At 41.3% G+C, this 19,942-nt stretch overlaps 1 protein-coding gene across 1 annotated transcript in view; it reads left to right on the top strand.

The window, feature by feature from the left end:
* The window catches only part of SLC9A9 (solute carrier family 9 member A9), a 540,762-nt gene that overhangs the window by 211,430 nt on the left and 309,390 nt on the right, over positions 1-19,942 (top strand). Inside the window, exon 8 of the mRNA XM_069975404.1 lies at positions 2,786-2,891. Coding sequence (XP_069831505.1) covers positions 2,786-2,891 — 106 coding nt within the window. The remainder of the gene's footprint in view (positions 1-2,785; positions 2,892-19,942) is intronic.

Raw genomic sequence — 19,942 nt, forward strand, 5'->3', positions numbered from 1 at the left:
GCAATCACTAACCTGTTTGACAAATAAATACCCAATGTAAAAGGACCCTAAGATGTTCGATGCACCCTAGTCTAGGGAAGGAGCGTAATAGAAGGGAGAACATTAGAGTGATAGGTGACACATTTAGAAAAAGGTTCCAGCAGCATAATAAATTTGACATATTTAAAACTATCAGAAAATAAAATCTATACCTACTATGAGGAGATGTAGTGGGGAGAAGAATTTTTGTGCAAATGTCTCTATTTCATGGCTTATGACTTTTTTGGTGCAGTTTACTGCAGCAGTAAAGTGCTTTAATAGCTGCGGACCATAGTCCTTCTTGTGCTGCAGATTCTACCATTTCACTTTGTGAATTTCTCCTTTTATCATTTATAGCTGTCATGGTGGAGAATAAAGGAATAAGGTCATCATTTTCCAAACCACATTGTCAGCAAAACGAGAAGGTCACTTGTAATTCAATATGTAATGTGATGTTAATTGATTTTATATATACCCTTATATTTGTCAGAGATCTGTGCAGTTTATAACAAGGAACTTTATATTCCATAGCAGTGCTGGAATTTATAGCTAATCCTAGGTTATACTTTATAGTTTAGTATCAAACTTCCCAGTCACCGGTCCTATGAAAGTGTACCTGTCATGACGCCTGCTGCCGGATCAGTGAGGATTTCCTCTCCATGGATATGGACACGTATTGAGACTGTAGTGCATATGACCCCCAATCGAATCCAATGAGGGTTGCACACATTACGGTATCATTATCGGAAATCTCTGCTGTTCCAGTAGTGGGCCATCATGAAAGGTATACTTTAAATGGCTGGGAGAAATGCGTGGCAGCCTGATCCAATGAATGCAGGAGATGGATTTGGTAGACCTATAATGATGCCCCCTGGCCATAACTAATAATCAAAGGAGGTCTCAGTACTGTGACCCTGACCTTAGGCTGCGTTCACACTACGTATATTTCAGTCAGTATTGTGGTCCTCATATTGCAACCAAAACCAGGAGTGGATTGAAAACACAGAAAGGATCTGTTCACACAATGTTGAAATTGAGTGGATGGCCGCCATTTAATGGCAAATATTTGCTGTTATTTTAAAACAACGGCTGTTATATTGAAATAATGGCCGTTACTTACTGTTATATGGCGGCCATCCACTCAATTTCAACATTGTGTGGACAGATCCTTTTTGTGTTTTTAATCCGCTCCTGGTTTTGGTTGCAATATGAGGACCACAATACTGACTGTGTGAACCCAGCCTTAAAGGGGAACTATTAATCTGACCTGCTTAAAGGGTTTATCCTGCTCTATAAAAACATGGCCTCTTTCTTCCAGAGACAGCCCCACTCTTGTCTCCAACTTGCTGCTCAGTTCCATGGAAATGAATGGAGCTTAATTGCAAACTGCACCTGAACTGGAGACAAAAGTCATGTTTTCTCTGAAAGAAAGTGGCCATGTTTTTGTAGCACTGAATAACCCCTTTAAAGACTTGCTTATAGCTCCCCATAGTGCACAGGTGCTGAGGATGAAGGTATGCCTCTTACCTTCATTCTAGGCACTGTTCCCATTCAGTTTTAATGTAGTGCTCCATAGGGTAAGGCCCTTTGGAGCACCAATCTGCCCCGGCTGGACCATCCCTACTAATGATTATGAATGGAGCGGGCCAGCCAGATTGTGACCCTGGCGGTGGGGGCAAACAGTCTTATCGTACAGACTACTACATTAAAACTATACAGGAATGGCGCAGAGGATGAAGGTAATAGATATACCTTTATCCTCAGCGCCCTGTGCGTAATAGGGAGCTATCAGCAGGTAAGATTTGTCTAACCTGCTGATAGTTCCCCTATCTTTTTTTACCAATTTATTTTTTATTGCTGTCATCTGAAGAAGCCGCTTTGCTCAGAGGCTTCATTAGAAATCTCTTACTGCTTTGTGTTTCTAGCTCCTATTAGGCCTATGTTTCTTTATAGCTATAAACTGCAAACAAACCAAGTATGTTGTCTGATCCTGCAGTCATAGTCCCTTCCATCCATGGGATGGGAACAACAGGTGGTAATGATACGTCTTTATACAGTACAACACGTCAATTATTTTTCTATTCAAAACATGTTCTGTCATCACCTTACACTGCAGTACATGCCATGGCTACAATGCAGGCCATTTAATAAGTGATCAGCTGATGCTCACATACAGGGTTCCTGGTGCCAGACTCATCTGGTGATGCTTGCATGTCATTCTCTATGAATGCCCTTATACATTCTTTAATTAAGTTTGCTAATTTCCATTGATAACAGGGCAGGGTAGGTTCCTGGTAGGTTAGGATCTTTCTATTCCCCGGTTCTGCAATCTGATTGTAATTTTTAACATCCAGATCATCAGCACCTGGAGAGAACTGTCTTGGGAGTATGACAGTAGGATCAGACTACACAGAGTTTGTTCGTAGTCTGTATCCATGGAGACTTCATATAATTTATAAATTGACTGCATATTTGAGGTATTTTGAGGTATTTGACTGCATGATATTGGGTATTAATAATGTAACAAAAATTGTGCAGTCCACTTGAAAAAAAAAAGGACAAGTGCATCTTTGGTGGAATGTATGAGTTAGAATTCAGATTGTAGAGCAATTTAGAAGAAGAACATTTTATGCTTTTAAGACACTGCTAGATAAATGGTGATGGTTTTTTTTTATTGCTTTTTCCAGTCCCTTATGATCTTGTTAAAGTAGACGTTTTTGAATTATTCCTATGGTAACATTTGTTTTCCTTAATGTGTCTTGGTCACTTGACAAAATTCACCAAGTTGTGTGAATTCCCTATGTTGGAGACAGGACTATTTTTCCTTTTGTCATGGAGCGCCTTCCTATCTGCAGAAGCAGCAGGGCTGACAGGTAAGTTGCTGAATGATAAATTTTATTATGTAGTTGAAGGTAAAACATAAGACTACATAAAATTACATATGCTATAACCAATTAACAGCTTAGTGCTCAAAATAGAAAAGCTGATGCTGGATCCTGGTGATTTAATAATTCACCACCCCAGCACCAAAAAACGTTACATAAGGAAAACTCTTCATGTTGAACTGAAAATCAACGAAATGGTGAAGCAGAAAACTGTTACCTCTTAGTCAGTGATGGCTGATTGCAAATTTACAGAATGTGGCACACATGCCTTCTGCACATCCTGGATCAGGCATTGGTGCTACTGTATGCTGAGGTATCCATGTTGTGAGTTTCCATCAAGCTTTATGTTATTTTGAAAGGAAAATTAACAGCAGATTAGAAAACTCTGCTATGTACCCATAGCACAAGGACGCTGAGGATGATGATTTTTTTTACTCTTATCCTCAGCACTGTCTATTATAAAATTTCAGTTTAATTATTTTTTTAGTTAAAGAGCAACTATCAGCAGGTTAGATGCAGGACTAGCTCCCTGGTGGGCATGGGGCGCTGAGGATGAAGGTATGTCTGTTACCTTCATCCTCGGCATTGTTTCCCTACTGTTTATTCTTAAATCCTCTGCCCGGTAAGCTGTTGGAAGCACTGGGGATGGGGCTTCCGCCCTGAGCACTGATCCCACCCGCCCCCCCGCTGGCCCCCTCCATTGATATTCAATAGAAGGGGCAGGCTGGCAAAGGCCATATCCCCCCCCCCCGCTCACGATGATCCGCCATACCCCCCGCGCACGGTGATCTGCTCCCAGTTGGCCTGCCACCCAATGACTATTATTGGGGGGACAGCAGAACCGGTGCTCGGGGGGGGGGGGCAGTAGCCGCACCACCAGTGCTCCGAATGGCCTTACCAGGCACAGGATTTTACAGTTAACAGCATGTGAACGGCGCAGAGGATGAAGGTAAGAGATGTACCCTATTCCTCAGTGCCTCATGCGCATTAGGGAGCTATTAGCAGCCTAGATTTGTTCAACCTGCTGATAGTTCCCCTTTAAGGTGGTTCAGTGCACCGTTGAAGTGAGTGGGGGATGAGCTGCAGTAACCCAGCTTGGCCACTATCTGGGAAAGCTTCTGTATTTCTCCAGTTAGATTGGAGTGATAGGTCCTGCTTGCATGCTGTCACTCTATTCATTCTCTATAAAAGCAGCTGGAAACAGCTGAACACTGTATTCGACACATTGCATTGTCCCAATAGAGAATAAACAGATTGAAGGGGCAAATATTGGGGCATACAGATCATCAGTACTCCCTTTCTAAGGTAACTACTGATATGTTGATACATCATTTGATACCGTGGTGTATATGCCCCAATTTCGGGGAATACTGAAATATTTTCAATCCCAAATATTCTTGTGTTCTGAGGCCTAATTCATTTATTTGAAGGCATATATAGAGTATTAAGCCGACTTACACAAAAAGGCTGTCCCTCATTAGATTATTCCATCTGTTTGTTTATGCCCATAGCCATAAGTGTTTAGAAAGCAAGACATTCATAATTTGACAGAAATGAAGCTTGCTATGCTCTCCCATGCATTTTTATTACCAAAGCATTATTGTGTACCTTTGGTTTGTATGTTGGGCTGCTTTGTTAATGCAATAGATGTACAACTGCTTGTATAGTTGAGCTACGTAACTAGAATTGTGGATTAGTCACCAATGTATTCTATTTACAGTATGATTCGATTCACGGGACCGCACTGCAGTGATAAAAATGCAATGAAGTATAATTCAGGATACCCGGCTGAGTTTTGTGAGCTGAGAAATCTTGGAGAATTTAATATATTGCTGTGTAATGTTAAACTTTGGCTGTAAATCATAGATTATGGGCAAGATTTTTGGAGCTCTGACTTTGCTCCAGGGTGGTGTGCTGTCTGTAATGAGAGCAGAATACAGCAGGATTGCTCTGACATACAGGAGGCCAGCGTTAATTTGCTGAAAGCTGAAAGGCTAAAGAGCTGTAAGCTGCACAAAAAGAACTCGGCGTGATATCCTGCTATTAACTTTGTGATGGACTCTGTGTTTTGTCACATTGTTCCTGGTGTGCAGGACATAATAGCTAGATTTATTAATGTTTTATGTGAGTAAAGGATGCATTATTATTATCATCACTATTATTATTCTATAATGCTGTTTTTAAGCTCATCACTTTATCCATTCATCTGCTTATGTTTAGCTTGCAGAAAATGGGATTTTATTTGCCTTCTATGCTATAATTAGGGTGCTGCCTTCCATGTTTGTTATATTCAGATTCTCTTTTTATCCTTACTTATTTGTTCTATTATGGTGCGTTCACACCTACAGGATCTGCAGCTGATTTTCCGCAGCAGATTTCATTTAAATAACTGAACACAGCATCAAATATGCTGCAGATCCTGTAGGTGTTAACGCACCCTAATTTTGGAAGTGATGCCCAGATGGTGATTCCAGAAGTGAACCTGGCCAGCATGTGTATACCTGTCAGCTCTAGGTCCCAGTAAAATACAGCTTGAAATCATACAGCCTCCTCCCTATGTATATGAGTGGCCATTATTATTATTTGTAATGTAAATATCTGTAGCGTCGGAGCTGGTGATTCCAGTACAGGTCTTCTTCTTTTCCTCCATGGTGCCGTTTTTGAGTAGTTAGATCCAAAGCTAATATGTAAAATAGTTTTGTGCACTGGGGGTCTTCCTGGGCCCCCTCAGTGCACCATCCCACCCCTCAGCTTGTACAACCCCTTCTCCCTTTGGATATTTATCAATGCAAAAGTAGCCACATCTGTCTCCTCAGAAAGAGTTGGAGGGGATGTACGAGCCGGCAGGCAGCACAGTGCAGGATTGAGGGGCAGAGGAATATATACAGTATCCGTAGCCGTTTCTGCTATGAGGCAGAGTGAGCTTTCTGCCTCAGGCGGCAGATTCTTTACTCCACTAGGGGGCGGCACAATCCCTTACTTTCACTTTCAGGTTGCATCCCGTCTGCATGCACGGCAGGGTTGCCCGCTCCCAGAGTTGCCCGATGCTATCTGTCACCGGGGGGGGGGTGGGCATTTCAATTCCCACCTCAGGCTGCAGAAAACCTAGAATCTGCCCTGTGTGTATGTAAATATGTATGTATATATATATTGCCTTTGGATGTAACAACTTAAAAACAGAACCACAGAGAAAAAATAAGAAGACCTGCAGCAGAATCATCTGCTACAGGTGCAGATTTGTATGTACCCAGGATGTTGCAGAGTGTTGCTTCATAGCAGGGGTGCGTTAAGAAGAGCAATAGGAGTTAGTGTGGCTGTCTCCCTGACATCTTGGGAGAGATTTATCAAAGGGTGTAAAATTTAGACTGGTGTAAACTGCCCACAGCAGCCAATCACTGCTCAGTTTCCAGCTCTGGTGAAAGAAAAGAGGGGCTGTGATTGGTTGCTGTGGCAGGTTTCCACCAGTCTAAATTTTACACCCTTTGATAAATCTCCCCCCTTGTGTTCTGGACGGTAGGGTGGGCTGTGTGCTGATTAGCGGACTGTAGATGGAGCACACTATAGAGGGAGGGAGGTGTATTAGTATTCTCATTCTCACACTGTTGCCTGTAGGGCAGGGCCCTAGGTGCTGGACCTTCAGTTCCAAGTGGCAAAAATTCAACTGCATCTGAGACCCCCTACTATGACTCTAAATAGTAGGTTGATCATCACTAGTTCATACTATAAATATTCAGGCACTGTAATAAGTTGGGAAGAGACTTGATTTGCTTTTGATGAGAAATATTTCCATTACATTCTGCTGACAAATGTGATTTAAAAGCAAGTAGCAATAAAATAGGCTTAGGAATTATGCTCCGCACTTGCAGTTTGTAAGTGACAGCACAGGCTATACATTTAACTCCCATATTGATTGTTTTCATATTAAAAGAGCCATTTGGAGAATGTGTCTTCCATTGTCAATATGTCACAGTACATTGCATGGGATTTGATATGGGCAATGGCTGTGTGAGTTAATGGACAGAGTACTGTATTTTTGTCCTGCAGACGTTAATGGGAGCCATCAATTTTAGTTTGCAAGCCTGTTCCTATTGTCCTGTGTATTCATGCACCAGTAATGCTGATAAGCGCTAGTTACCATTAACCTTGGAACGGTTCAGAATCTCTTTTTTTGGATTTGACGCTAAAAGCAGAAAGCAGCAATGACTGATATAGCGTGTGTAGTTAATTACAGTCCGCTTTGTGTGTGAGTCCTAATAGCTTTGACTCTGTACCAACATTGCTCTTATCAGAATGAATGCTGGGTTAATCACCACGAAATTCAATTGGATTCATGGAAGAATTGATAAGCTTGGCGTTTATATAACAAGACAAGTATTACTCTGACAGTGCAAGATGGCAACTACTAGAAATAGTGCTTTGTTTTTTATAACTATAGGGTGTCTAGGAAATAAAATTGCACTGTATTTTAAGGCTATGTTCCCACTACGTATATTTGGCACTTAAAACAACGGCTGTTGTTTTAAATGAAAATTAGCATTGAAGTTTATGGACAATGGCCAGAAATAAATGACATGAACATTATTTTGACGGCCGTAGCCAATCAACAGCCTTTTTTTTAATACATTGTGTGAAACAACGGTCGTTGTCTGCATTGACAAATGGCCATTTAAAAAAAAAAAGTATGGTTTGTGAACATAGCCTAATAGTGTAAATTTGTATTTTTCACATGACTCTATTTTTTTATTCAGCTTAGTTATATTAGTAATTCATGGCATATGCTAATGAGGCGGTTTTGTGCACTGGGGGTGGGACTACCACCCCCAGTGCACTGATCTGCCCCATCCAGGCCTGTTGCTTCTAATGAGTATTTATGCAGTGCACTCAGTGAGGAGCTCCGGAGTGACATCACTGCAGAGTCCCACCACAATATTCAGTAAAAATGGCAGTATGTATTAGTGACATTTCTAGAGGTGTGTGAAGGACCATTTTCTATACTAGTCAGTAGAGGGAGACAGTATAACAGAGCTGTGTTAAAAGGGTTATGTAGAGAGCAGAAAAGGTCTTACCTGCTCTACAGCACTACATTTCCTCCCTCTTCCATCTGTGCCGATAACTTCCGCAGATGAGAGAGGGGGCGGGTGCAGGTTGCAGGCGTTGCTGGCATTGCATGTGTGCCCTAACGCAGTGTCCAATAACTGCCCAATGTTACTGCATTGGTAATGCCCACAACCCCCCCCTATCCCCCCCTATCCTTCCCCCCCCCCCCCCCCGTCTGTGGACATAAGTGTGCCGAAGAAAAGAAGAGGTAGGGCCTTTTCTGCTCTCCAGATAACAACTTTAAGGGCAGACTGCAATACACTCCTAGGAAATACAGCTGCTTCCTGGTCACATGGCCCACCCACAGTAAAGAGGGAGACTAGAACTGCAGAAAGCCAAGGAAATAGGCTACAAATATAAAAATGACACTAGAGAGCAGCTGTTTTCACATGGATGAAGTTAGAATCGTGGCTGATTACTACTAATTCCCCTCCAATTTTGTGGAATGGCCTCTTTAACAGTAGTGGGTTTCAGGAGCCTCATCTAATCTAACATAAGGGCCGACAAGATGGACCATGTGGTCTTTTTCTGACCTGGCGACAGTCTTTTATGTTCTTCATGCATATAGTCAAATTATTGCTGCATTTTGTTCTGAACAGTTATATGGCTCCATGGCATTCTAGAAACATTGCTTGGAGGGTACACTATTTCTACATATAATATATGGAGTCCAGTGGAGGCTGTGCTGTACTGTACTAAAGGAACCCAATACAGGTTCTTTGCACTGCTGTGCAGCTTCCATGCCAGTGTATATGCAGATGTAGTGCTCAATATCTTAGACATGGTAATACTATGTTTTTTTTAGCACAATGCTCCAGTATATAGCACCTTCTCTACTGGCTGGCTGGTACATTGTCACTCTCTATGTTAAATATACAGGGCAGGGTCCTCCAGAAGACAGCCAGTGGATGTTGAGTGAGGGGAGATAAATTGGAGTCCCTGCTCCTTGTGATCGCTACATCTGTTAGCACTAAGCCAAAGTAGAGAGTGTAAAAGAAGAACATAGGACAGCGCTCCATGGCGAGGATCAGTTAGACAAAACGGTAAGGGGATACAATATGGCAACCCTCACCTGGTCAAGTTGTGCTAACTGGGAGGCACGAGATAGCATGAACTGCGGACCGCAGCCACTCCCGAACTCCACCAAGGGAATAATGAGAATACAATAACCACCTCTAAAGACCAAATTGGGTATCCGGGCGCAGTTCCGACTCAACAGTGACCCAAATGGTAAGTATAAAACAATAAAAATTTATTATTAAGACCCAACCCGTTTTGGAACCATACCGGTTCCTTTTTTAAGTCATACAACATTATGAAAACCAGCACAACTTATACTGAAAGGGAAATAGTGATGTCAGTAAATTGGGCGGAGACTCCACCACCAATCAATATTAACCCTAATCAGACTATTACAAAACACATAACGGATACATAAAAATAAAACATAGTCCTACGAAACACAAAAAAATAATCATTAGCGTTTCGCACGATTAACGATTTTGAATGAACAATGTGTTTTTTTATAACGATCAGCGTTTAGACGGAACGATACATTGTACGGAAAAATCATTTTGCGATCGCTTAAGCCTATCTCACACATAGGTGAAATCGGTGAAAGATTGTTTACACGGAACGATCTGCGAATTTTTTGCGAACGACCTACGATGATTTGAGAACATGTTGAAAGAGCAAAATGAACGATTTCTCGCTCTTCGTTTGATCGTTCGCTGTGTTTACACGGATCGATTATCGTTCGAATTTGATCGTTATCGTGCAAATTTTAACGATAATCGTTCCGTGTAAAAGGACCATTAGACAACTTATAAATAGGGAATCCTAATGGATTTTTAGACTGGTTTAATTTATCCCCAGGTGGACTCAACGAAGTGCTAGAAAATACTAAGGTTTGATCTAGTGTTTTTATTCTTCGTGCCTTTTATTTTATTTATTAATTTTGTCCATTATATATATATATTTATTTATTTATTTATGGTTATACACTAATTCTTTTTTTTTTTTTTTTTTGTAAGACTATGTTTTATTTTTATGTATCCTTTATGTATTTTGTAATAGTCTGATAAGAGTAAATGTTGATTGGTGATGGAGTCTCTGCCCAATTTACTGACATCACTATTTCTCTTTTAGTATAAGTTGTGCTGGTTTTCATAATGTTGTATGACTCTTGAAAAAGAAAGCGGTAGGGTTCCGAAACGCGTTGGATCTTATTAATACATTTTTATTGATTTAAACTTACCATTTGGGTCACTGTTGAGTTGGACCTGCGCCCGGATACCCGATTCGGTGTTTTTCAGGGAGTTATTGTATTCTCAAAGCAGAGAGTGGGCACAAAGCACATCACCTGTTTTAAAGAACTCGGCAGTGAGCTAGCTATATAGATAGCTTATAGATTTCAGTGTAAACTGTAGCCAGCTGCAGACCATTATGTGATCCTATACCTGGTGCATTAGGAATTTACAGGTATGGCTGGCATGTATTATCACAGAATGTTCTCTACAGGAACAATGTTTCTGAACTTTTAAAGGAATTCAAGGGGTGAGAATGAATTCAGTTGTGATTAAGGGATTCATTAGAGGGTCATTAGGCTTTACCTCTCCGCTCATTAATTTGGCCTGCATGGAAAGGATGCTATAGATTCTTTTAGTTTGCTTAGGGTTAGAGAAATAATTCATCATGAAGATGTGAAGCTCTTTGGTATACCATCTAAGTAAAGTAGAAGAAATCTGCTAATGATGTGCCAATGGCATATACTATGTTATATATTTAATATGTAACATATTTAATATGTAACATTTAGGCAGGGGCCTACCTATCCACAGTGCTGCCTCTGAGTTACTGGATGTAACTGCACTTTAACCACGTATATAGTTTATAGTAATGATGCTAGTGGACGTGGGCATGGTGGCATTGTTTTAGCATTGCATAGTAGTATCATAGATAATACCTTTCTGAATGTAGTGTGTTTTGTTTAGGGGCAGTATTAATGTCAGCATTATTTGGAAACAGGGGGTGGGGTGGGAATGGGGGGTTGGTACCAAGTTCAAAATTGCTGCTGTCATTTTTGTACAATAATACCATAATATGGGCATAATTTTAAGTGAAAATAAAACCATATATAACCAGGTGGAAAAAAAAAGATTTTTTTTTTTGCAAAGCTGGTCCTAAATAATGAGCATGATTAATATTTTGACAGTCATAATCAAAGTATTGTAATTTAATTGTCATAGAGGTAAATAATGTAATGGTAGGTGAATGTGGAGCGTGGAAAGAGAACATGTTTTCTTTTGTCTTTTTTATTTTCCAGACAACCGATTTTATACTTTTTAAAAGTATACAAAAATATACCAGTATCTTTGAAAGTCTGCCAATGACTTTTATTATGCAAAAAATACCTAATGTAACATTTTATTCTGATTTATAGTTGTTTTGAAAGGTATTACAACCCACACTTTGCAAATGTACAGTGTATAAAAACATATCCATACATATAGCTACATCTGCCATTGATCTCTGTTGTTCTCTTTTGTAATTGCCATGTATTCTCTTTTGTAATTTTCCAAATGTTCTGAAAAGTTTTACAGCCTATGCTTTTCTATATAGGTAAAATTAATGTTAACCTGTCAAACTAATTTAACTTACATGGACAGATTTACTATTATTGGTTCTAGAGCTAAGTATTATCCCCTGCAAACTTATGTAACCATGTGGCCCCCAGCTACAGCCAGTGCCACTATAATAAAATACTAAATCCTTTCCATGCCAGGGTAGCAGAAGTGTAGGGCCAGGAGCTATGATCCTAATATGGCCTTGGTTAAAGCTCTGATTAAGAAAATTAATCTATTTAAAAAATAATAAATAATAATTTTTAACCTTTTTTTGGTGGACAGCATAGCCAGATGAAATATGTGGTGATGACAAATAGTTTCCAACAAACATATCTATGCACACACTGGCACAAACCTCATTTTCTTGCTGTGTAAATACATATATACGTTTGGAAAATTACCTATACAGGAAGGCACAATTACAATGTGGATACACCCTTAGCAAAATGTTTACTATTAGAGAAGTATTGTGGTCAAACATAATTTTTCATATGTTGCTGCCCATGGTGAGACCAACAATTCATCCATTTTTGTTATTGAGTATGGAATTAATTGTTAGTCTCGCCATGGTGAGCAACTTATGAAAAGTTTTGTTTGAGCAGAATACCCCTTTAAAAGGGTTGGCCGGTGTACAGTATTAGTAACTATACTCACTGTATATACTGACAGCAGCTCCCTGTGTAACTCATAGAGCTGACCTGCTCTGTGGTGTGTCTGTCCATAAGATGGCCAACCTGGAGGAGCATGTGACCATGCCCTGCCTCCATTGTCCATCACTGAGCCTGTATATACCTATGGTGGACACTGGTGGGCGGGTCATGGTTACATGTTTCTTTATGTCTGCCATCTTATGGACAGAATCACCACAGAGCAGTGCAGCACAACCTGGAGGAGGGGAATCTGATTTTAGCTCTATAAGGGTACACGGGGAGCTGCTGTAAGTATATACAGTGAGTATATACTGTACCCTGAGAAATTTCACTATAAAGTGTCCAACCCCTTTAGGGTGCGTTCACACCTACAGGATCTGCAGCAGATCTGCAGCAGATTTGATGCTGTGTTCAGTTATTTAAAGTGTCACTGTCGTGATTTTTTTTTTTGCAGAAATCAATAGTCCAGGTGATTTTAAGAAACTTTGTAATTGGGTTTATTATCCGAAAAATGCATTTTTATCATGAAAAAGCAGTTTGAAGCTCTCCCCCCTGTCTTCATTGTTCTCCTATGGAGAGAGCTAAAGAAAAGACCAAAACAGGACAACAAAGAGTTAATCTACAAATCCCTCACGGGATATCTCCTGTGACAGTCACCAGTGACCTGTCTGAGCTCAGATTACAGCTGTCACCCAGCTCCGTGCCTGTAATCCTCTGTTATCTGCTTTCTGCTGCCGGCTAACTCCCTCCTTCCTCCTTCCTCCTCCCCCCTCCCCTCTCCCTAGAGCAGACAGGGTACGTCTCCTGCAACAAGTCACAATTTTCAGATTTTTCAGAGTGGATGAAAAAGAGGAAGGAGGGGGTGACCTGGGAAAAGGCTTTTTACATGCAGATAATGGCAGATTTGGCTAATAAACCCAGTTACAAAGTTTCTTAAAATCGCCTGGACTATTGATTTCTGCAAAAAAAAAAAATACGACAGTGACTCTTTAAATGAAATCTGCTGCAGAAAATCAGCTGCAGATCCTGTAGGTGTGAACGCACCATTAAGGTACCTTTGCCTTAAAGGGAATCTGGGGAAAAATGTTCTTGCTGTGTTTCGGCAGGGAATGCCATCACATCCTGCTGTTTATACATTAGGTGGAAATTTTCATGAACTTTATAAACTTTTACAACAGATTGTGGATGGATAAATTCTCAAATCCTTCACTTCACATTGTTTAAATTGATAGAATATGCAGAGTGTGTGCAGAGAGAATAATATTTTGTTTCAAGGACACAGCTGGCGGAGTCAGTGTACTTACCTGGGGCTTTGTTATTTCCCTCTGGCTGTGCACAGCCTTCCTAATAGCCTTTCACATCCCTTTATGGCGGTCTGACCAGTCTCTTGTAACACCTTGCTTTTCAAAGGGTTTTAACTTTTGCTAACCAAATAGTCCAGGCCTGAAAAATCTGTGCAGTGACCTGGAATAAACTGAACCAGTCTAGTTTCTGCTTACAGCATCTTTCACTGTCTGGAAGATTGTTAACAGATAAAAAAGGCAAATCTTTACTTATCTGGGAGCTATGGAATAGCCAAGCATCCAGAGGACACCTGACAATTCCTCTACCATCTACCATGTAAGGTATGTCTTGTGCAACAAAACTCCGCCATTTATCCAGCTGTGACATTTTCATTAAGAATTCAAGGAGAAACAAAATGTTCAATTTCTTAATTAAATCTTTACAAATGAAGCTTCTGCTCCACAGGCTCCTTATTACTCTGAATAAGTGGTGACTTGCTGCTATTTTTCTTTGTACCTCTGAATCCAATAACATGCTCCAACACACTAGCTGCTGATCCATTGTCTGATATGCCCAAGCAGCAGCCAAAGGCTTTAAGGGGTTTAAAGAAAAAAAAATCCTCCTTTGGGGTACAAACACACAGGGTGGATACGCAGCAGATTTCTCGCTGCAAAATCCGCTGCAGATCCATTGCCTGTAGTTTGTATGGGAAAAGAAAGTATACAAACTACAGGTAACAGAGCTGAAGTGTGTAGCCTAAGAGTAGCTTTGATTTGGGTTGACATACTCAGACCATGGTCACACAACGTATATTTTCGTAAAAGTACGGCAATCGGCAACAATGGCCGTGATTAATACAAAAATATATGTTACATTGCCGTCTACGGAATCCCAGCCGGAGTGTATACACATACCTCCCAACCGTCCCGTTTTCGGCGGGACAGTCCCGATTTCGGGGTCATGTCCCGCCGTCCCGGAACGGGCCCCAAGTGTCCCGCTTCCCAAAACACAGCTGGCCCTTTAACTACTAGTGCTCCTGGTGAGCGCTGGCAGATGCGGAGCGGTGATTGGCTGGCTCCTGTGACCGGAAGCTGCATTCTGCCTCCGGCCACAAGAGTGCGGGAGATACGAACTCCCTCTGATGAGTCTGTTCCCGGCCTCAGGAGTGTATCAGCCGGCTGCACCAATGAGACAGGGGAACTACTCCCTGCTCCCGCCCACCAGAAGACTGTGAAGGAGGGAGAAGAGGAGCAGCTGCTGGGAGAGGAGCACTGCTGCTGCACGGCCCGGTATAAGGGGATTGGGGGGTGTTAATGAGGCCGAGCAGGAGGCAGTTTACAAGGAAGGGGTTAAGTTACCTTTGGAGTCAGAACATCCCCCACCTTCCGTGCTGAGCACCCAGAGCACTGTACGGACTCAGCAGAGAAGGGGGGAGGGGAGGATGGAAGTGACTTAACCCCTTCCCTGCTGTGCAGGTTAGCTGTCTGCTATCATGTCTGTCAGCCAGCTGCTGACGCTACCAGGCACTGCCAGGAGGGAAGGAGTTAAGTGTGATGAATGAGGCTTCTCTGCCTGACCAGCCTGGACGGCAGACAGTGACCTGGAGGGACTGTGGATGAAGTGCTCATTATCATTCATTGAATCGCGTCCGCAGAGAGCCAGTCAGTGCACGAATCGCTTCTCCGGCCACACGCTTCATAGTGTGCAGTGGGGAGTTCTGATACGGGCGCACACTAATGCGCCCACATCAGAACTCAGCGGCGCTAAAGATCATGTAGCACCGGCCGGGAGGATCTTATCTGACACCGGCCTTTCCGTGACCCGGTGTCATACAATGTGTGAACATAGCCTCACAGCGAACTTTTCATTCCGCAGCGAGTATGTAAAGCCCCGTCCCACCTAACCCAGCGCTGCCCGGCTAATACATTTCCTGGCCACGCTCCTGCTTGCTGCTCAGGCTCCCGGCTCCCTGGTGTCCCACTCAAGTTTTTTCGTAAAAAAATACTGGCCAAAAACTGACCGAAATGCAGTGTGTGAACACCACCTATAATGTGAGTTTTATGCTGAGCCTGAGGAACAAGAAAGTTAAAGAAAAGTTTGATTAAATCACTAGAAATGCACTTGATTCAACCTCCACTACTATGGTCAAATAGGGCTGAGAGGTACACTTTTAAAGAGGCACTCTGGGGGAGATTTATCAAACATGGTGTAAAGTGAAACTGGCTCAGTTGCCCCTAGCAACCAATCAGATTCCACCTTTCATTTTCCAAAGAGTCTGTGAGAAATGAAAAGTGGAATCTGATTGGTTGCTAGGGGCAACTGAGACACTTTTAATTTACTCCATGTATGATAAATCTCCCCCTCTGTTTTTTTTTATCCCCTTCCCCACTACCAGTGATTGATGAGTATACATGTCAGCCTGGATCATGCTTTTAACTGTTGCCCATCTCTAGAGATAACATAAAATATTGTGTTAGTGGAAATATAGAAGATTGTAGATTTTCTCTACCACATTTGCTGGAAATTTGTCCCAGGCATCTATTACCTTCAGTAAAATAATAATTTCTCATATTGCTTCTCATATTTCCCTCAACTAACCTCAGATTGTGTTTCCTTCTTGTGTTTAGTTTCGTAATAAAAACATTTCCCCCCTGAGCCTTGTTTAGTTGTTAACATATTTAAAGGTTTTGATCATGCCCCCTACCCTTTTCCCTTCTTTCCTCCAGACTATACAGGTTTAGATCTTCCAAATCTAACACCAGTTGATTTGAACTTTATTTATATTTGAAATCTCGTCTTCCAGTACTTATCATCTGCTGTATGTACTTCTGTAAGTGGTCTATTCCTTCCATTCTGGAGACTGGAAAGGTTTCCTATGGGGATTTACTACTGCTCTGGACAGTTCCTGACACAGACAGAGGTGGCAGCAGAGAGCACTGTGTAAGAAACACCACTTCCTGTAGGACATGCAGTAGCTGATAAGTACTGGAAAACTTGAGATTTTTAAATAAGAGTAATTTACAAATCTCTAACACTTTCTGATGCCAGTTAATTTGAAAGAATTTTTTGTTTGTTGAACTACCCCCTTTAAGTTTTTCATGATATGTTTATGCCTCAGACCGTCCACCATTGTTGTAGTATAGGCTCACTTATTAATAACATTGATATGTTACTACCTGGATAGATACTGTATATCCTGAAGTGAGGAACTTGTTTATTATGGTCACATACAAAGACACATAATAAAACTATAATTTCAGAATTACCAGGAAGTATTTAGCTACTGCTACATATCATAAGTTCTGTTTTGCTTCAGTGAATATCTAGGAATTTAGAGAGGATTTTTGTGGATGGTGGTTTTTCTCATTTTGTTATATCTAAATAATGATTTCATAGACATGTCTGTAATACCAATTTACTAAACAGCCATAGTTTGCCTTCTTGATCACAAAATACAAATGCTCCATGATCACTAAGTGTAAAGGTAGGGCAGTGGCATTATCCCCTACTGGTCCAGTCCCTGCAATCACTGGCATTGCTACTCTTCAATAAGGGTTCAGGCCTCATTCACACTGCGGTATTTTTCATCAGTCACATGGACTGGGGAGAACAAGCTGAATCCCACCACTGGAAAAGATTTAGTATCACATGTAATTCATTCATCAGGGGTGCAGTTGATTGATGTGCCCCTGTGACTCGAAAAATACAAGTAAATCTCTCATCTAATCAGTTGTCCCATAGTTGTTGACAACTGGCAATTTCCTGACTCATTGAAGGAGTTTTTAATTTTTTAGGCTATGTTCACATTATGTAAAACATACGGCCGTTGTTTAATATTGCCTCCTAGCATGTTTTTAATCGGGCTGAAACATGTCATTTAATTGAAATACTGCAACTAGCCCAGTAAACCACTCAGTAAATTTTTTACATTAAAATCAAGTTTAATTTGGCCAAATAAAATTTTACGTGTGCGGCTACGGCCGTGTGAAATCCACGGCCGTAGTTGTAACATTACCAGCCGCAAATAAATGTCATGTTCATTTTTCACGGGTCCGTACAAACTACGGCCGTAGTCTTATACGCTGTGTGCATCGTACGACCGTAGTTCGTACGAATTGCTATATCGTATCATCCTCAAAACAACGGCCGTAGTTTTGCGGCAAGAACTACGGCCGTTGTTTTACGTAGCGTTCGCACTACGTATATTTCAGTCAGTATATGTATATTTCAGTCAGTATATTTCAGTCAGTATTGCAACCAAAACCAGGATTGGATTAAAAACACAGAAAGGATCTGTTCACACAATGTTGAAATTGAGTGGATGGCCGCCATTTAATGGCAAATATTTGCTGTTGTTTTAGAGCAACGGCTGTTATATTGAAATAATGTCAGTTATTTAGTGTTATATGGCGGCCATCCACTCAATTTCAGCATTGTGTGGACAGATCCTTTCTGTGTTTTTAATCCACTCCTGGTTTTGGTTGCAATCCTGACTGAAATATACTGACTGAAGTATACGTAGTGTGAACGCAGCCTTAAAGTGATGGCATATTACAAGGCTATGACATTTCTAACCTGTAAGAGAAACAGATCGCTGATCTCAGGGAGACCAGCCAAACGATAACACTGCCAGCTGCTAGTGAAAGTGCTCAATGCAGTGAAATCCTAGGTGCATTGCCCCTTGGGAAACATGAATATGCAAAAGAAGAACCCGTGAAGCCTCATCGAAGAGTCTCGAAACACAGGACTAGCCAGATATCCCTCCGGGAAGGACCCAGCCAAAGGGTGGCTCCTGTAAGAAAACCACCAAGACCACCATATTAAGTGGCCCTATAAGTCAATGTAATCACAAGGAAAAAACCAAGGCTAGGTAACCATCCACATACAGCTGTTTTGGGGTGTTGCCCCTCATCAGTGTGGAGCAGGATTCTAGCCTTCCCAGGGAGATATCTGGCTAGTCCCGTGTTTAGAGACTCTTGGATGAGGCTCTATGAGCTATTCTATAGCATATCTAACCTGTGGTACACCTACGGATCCTGAGAAAAAAAAGGGGCAACTATGCTGGTTGGTTTATTGCACCATTAGCATAAGCATCATTCAGCCAAGGTTATTAGTATCTTTAACCCAAAATGTTAAGTTTAGCACCTTGATGCTCCAAGCCAGGGGCATACTACTTACCTATAATGAATGTGGATGGCAGGTGATCACAGCATGTCCTACGATACAACTGACTGCAATAAATGCTGGGTGGGAAAATGTAGGCGCTTTCTTTGCACAGTTTAATTTAGAAGAGGAACTGGAAGTAATTCAGTACAAAGACACTGGAAAATAGGATTGAACAATTATCCGAAAAGGAGATGAAACTATTCTGAACAATAAACTCGTTGCAATCATACAATGAAGCAGAACACACAACAAGGGGTTTGCGAGGTATTACAATTGAGTTTGTTAAAGATTGGAACCAAGCACGCATTCAGCGCTTCATGGATCTCATGAGGGTGGTTCTTAGAAAAAGAGAAAAGGACTATAAAGATATAACAATAGAATTAATGATGTCAAAAGCAGTTAAAATGTAAAAGAACAGAATTTAAATTTTAATTTTTTTCCATAAAGAAATTGCAGTAAAAACTAATTCTCATAGAAAGCTGAAGGGATATAAATGAGATACAGACGTGCCTTTCCTTATGTTTCCTCTTGGCGTGACATTTCCTTAGAGGTGTGGCCTGAGATGACTAGTTTCAAAGAACAATAAAACAGGAGAGATGTTCTGTATATGTCATAAGCATCTATATGTGGCCACACAGTAATTGGGATGGGAATTTCAGCCCCATGAAGGTTTTGTGGCCATATTGTGATAATATAAAAAAGTGAGGTCCTTAACAAAATTTGCTGAATGGGTCGATCAAGCTGATTATCGCTCCGTGTTCTAGAAACAATGACCATTGACTGATCGTTGGTTTAGGTTTGGACCAAAAATTGTTGGGCGCCGACCGCACATCGCTACGTGTAATAGCGATGCACGGCCGATGGCTGATGATTCCCCCAAACTCCTGACACCTTACCTCTCCCCGCTCTGGTCTTCTCTCCTGTGCTCTGCAGCTTCCCGCTCCTGGCAGCTGCAGGTGTTTGTGCAAGAGCTGCATGGACATCGTTATCGATGTCCATGCAGCCCTTACTGCACGATTATTGGGCCGTCTAATAGATCCTGTTTACTAAAATAATCGTGCCGTAGTTGGCCCGTGTAATAGTACCCTTAGGGTCACATCTGTAAGTTTGCAATAGGATAAATAAGATTTTGCTAGTGATCAAGTTTTTAGGTGGATTAGCCGATTATAAAAATGGGAAGAACATATGGCTATTAAATGACTGATTTAGATTTTGG

Source organism: Dendropsophus ebraccatus, chromosome 6, assembly GCF_027789765.1.
Source record: "Dendropsophus ebraccatus isolate aDenEbr1 chromosome 6, aDenEbr1.pat, whole genome shotgun sequence".
NCBI lineage: Eukaryota > Metazoa > Chordata > Amphibia > Anura > Hylidae > Dendropsophus > Dendropsophus ebraccatus.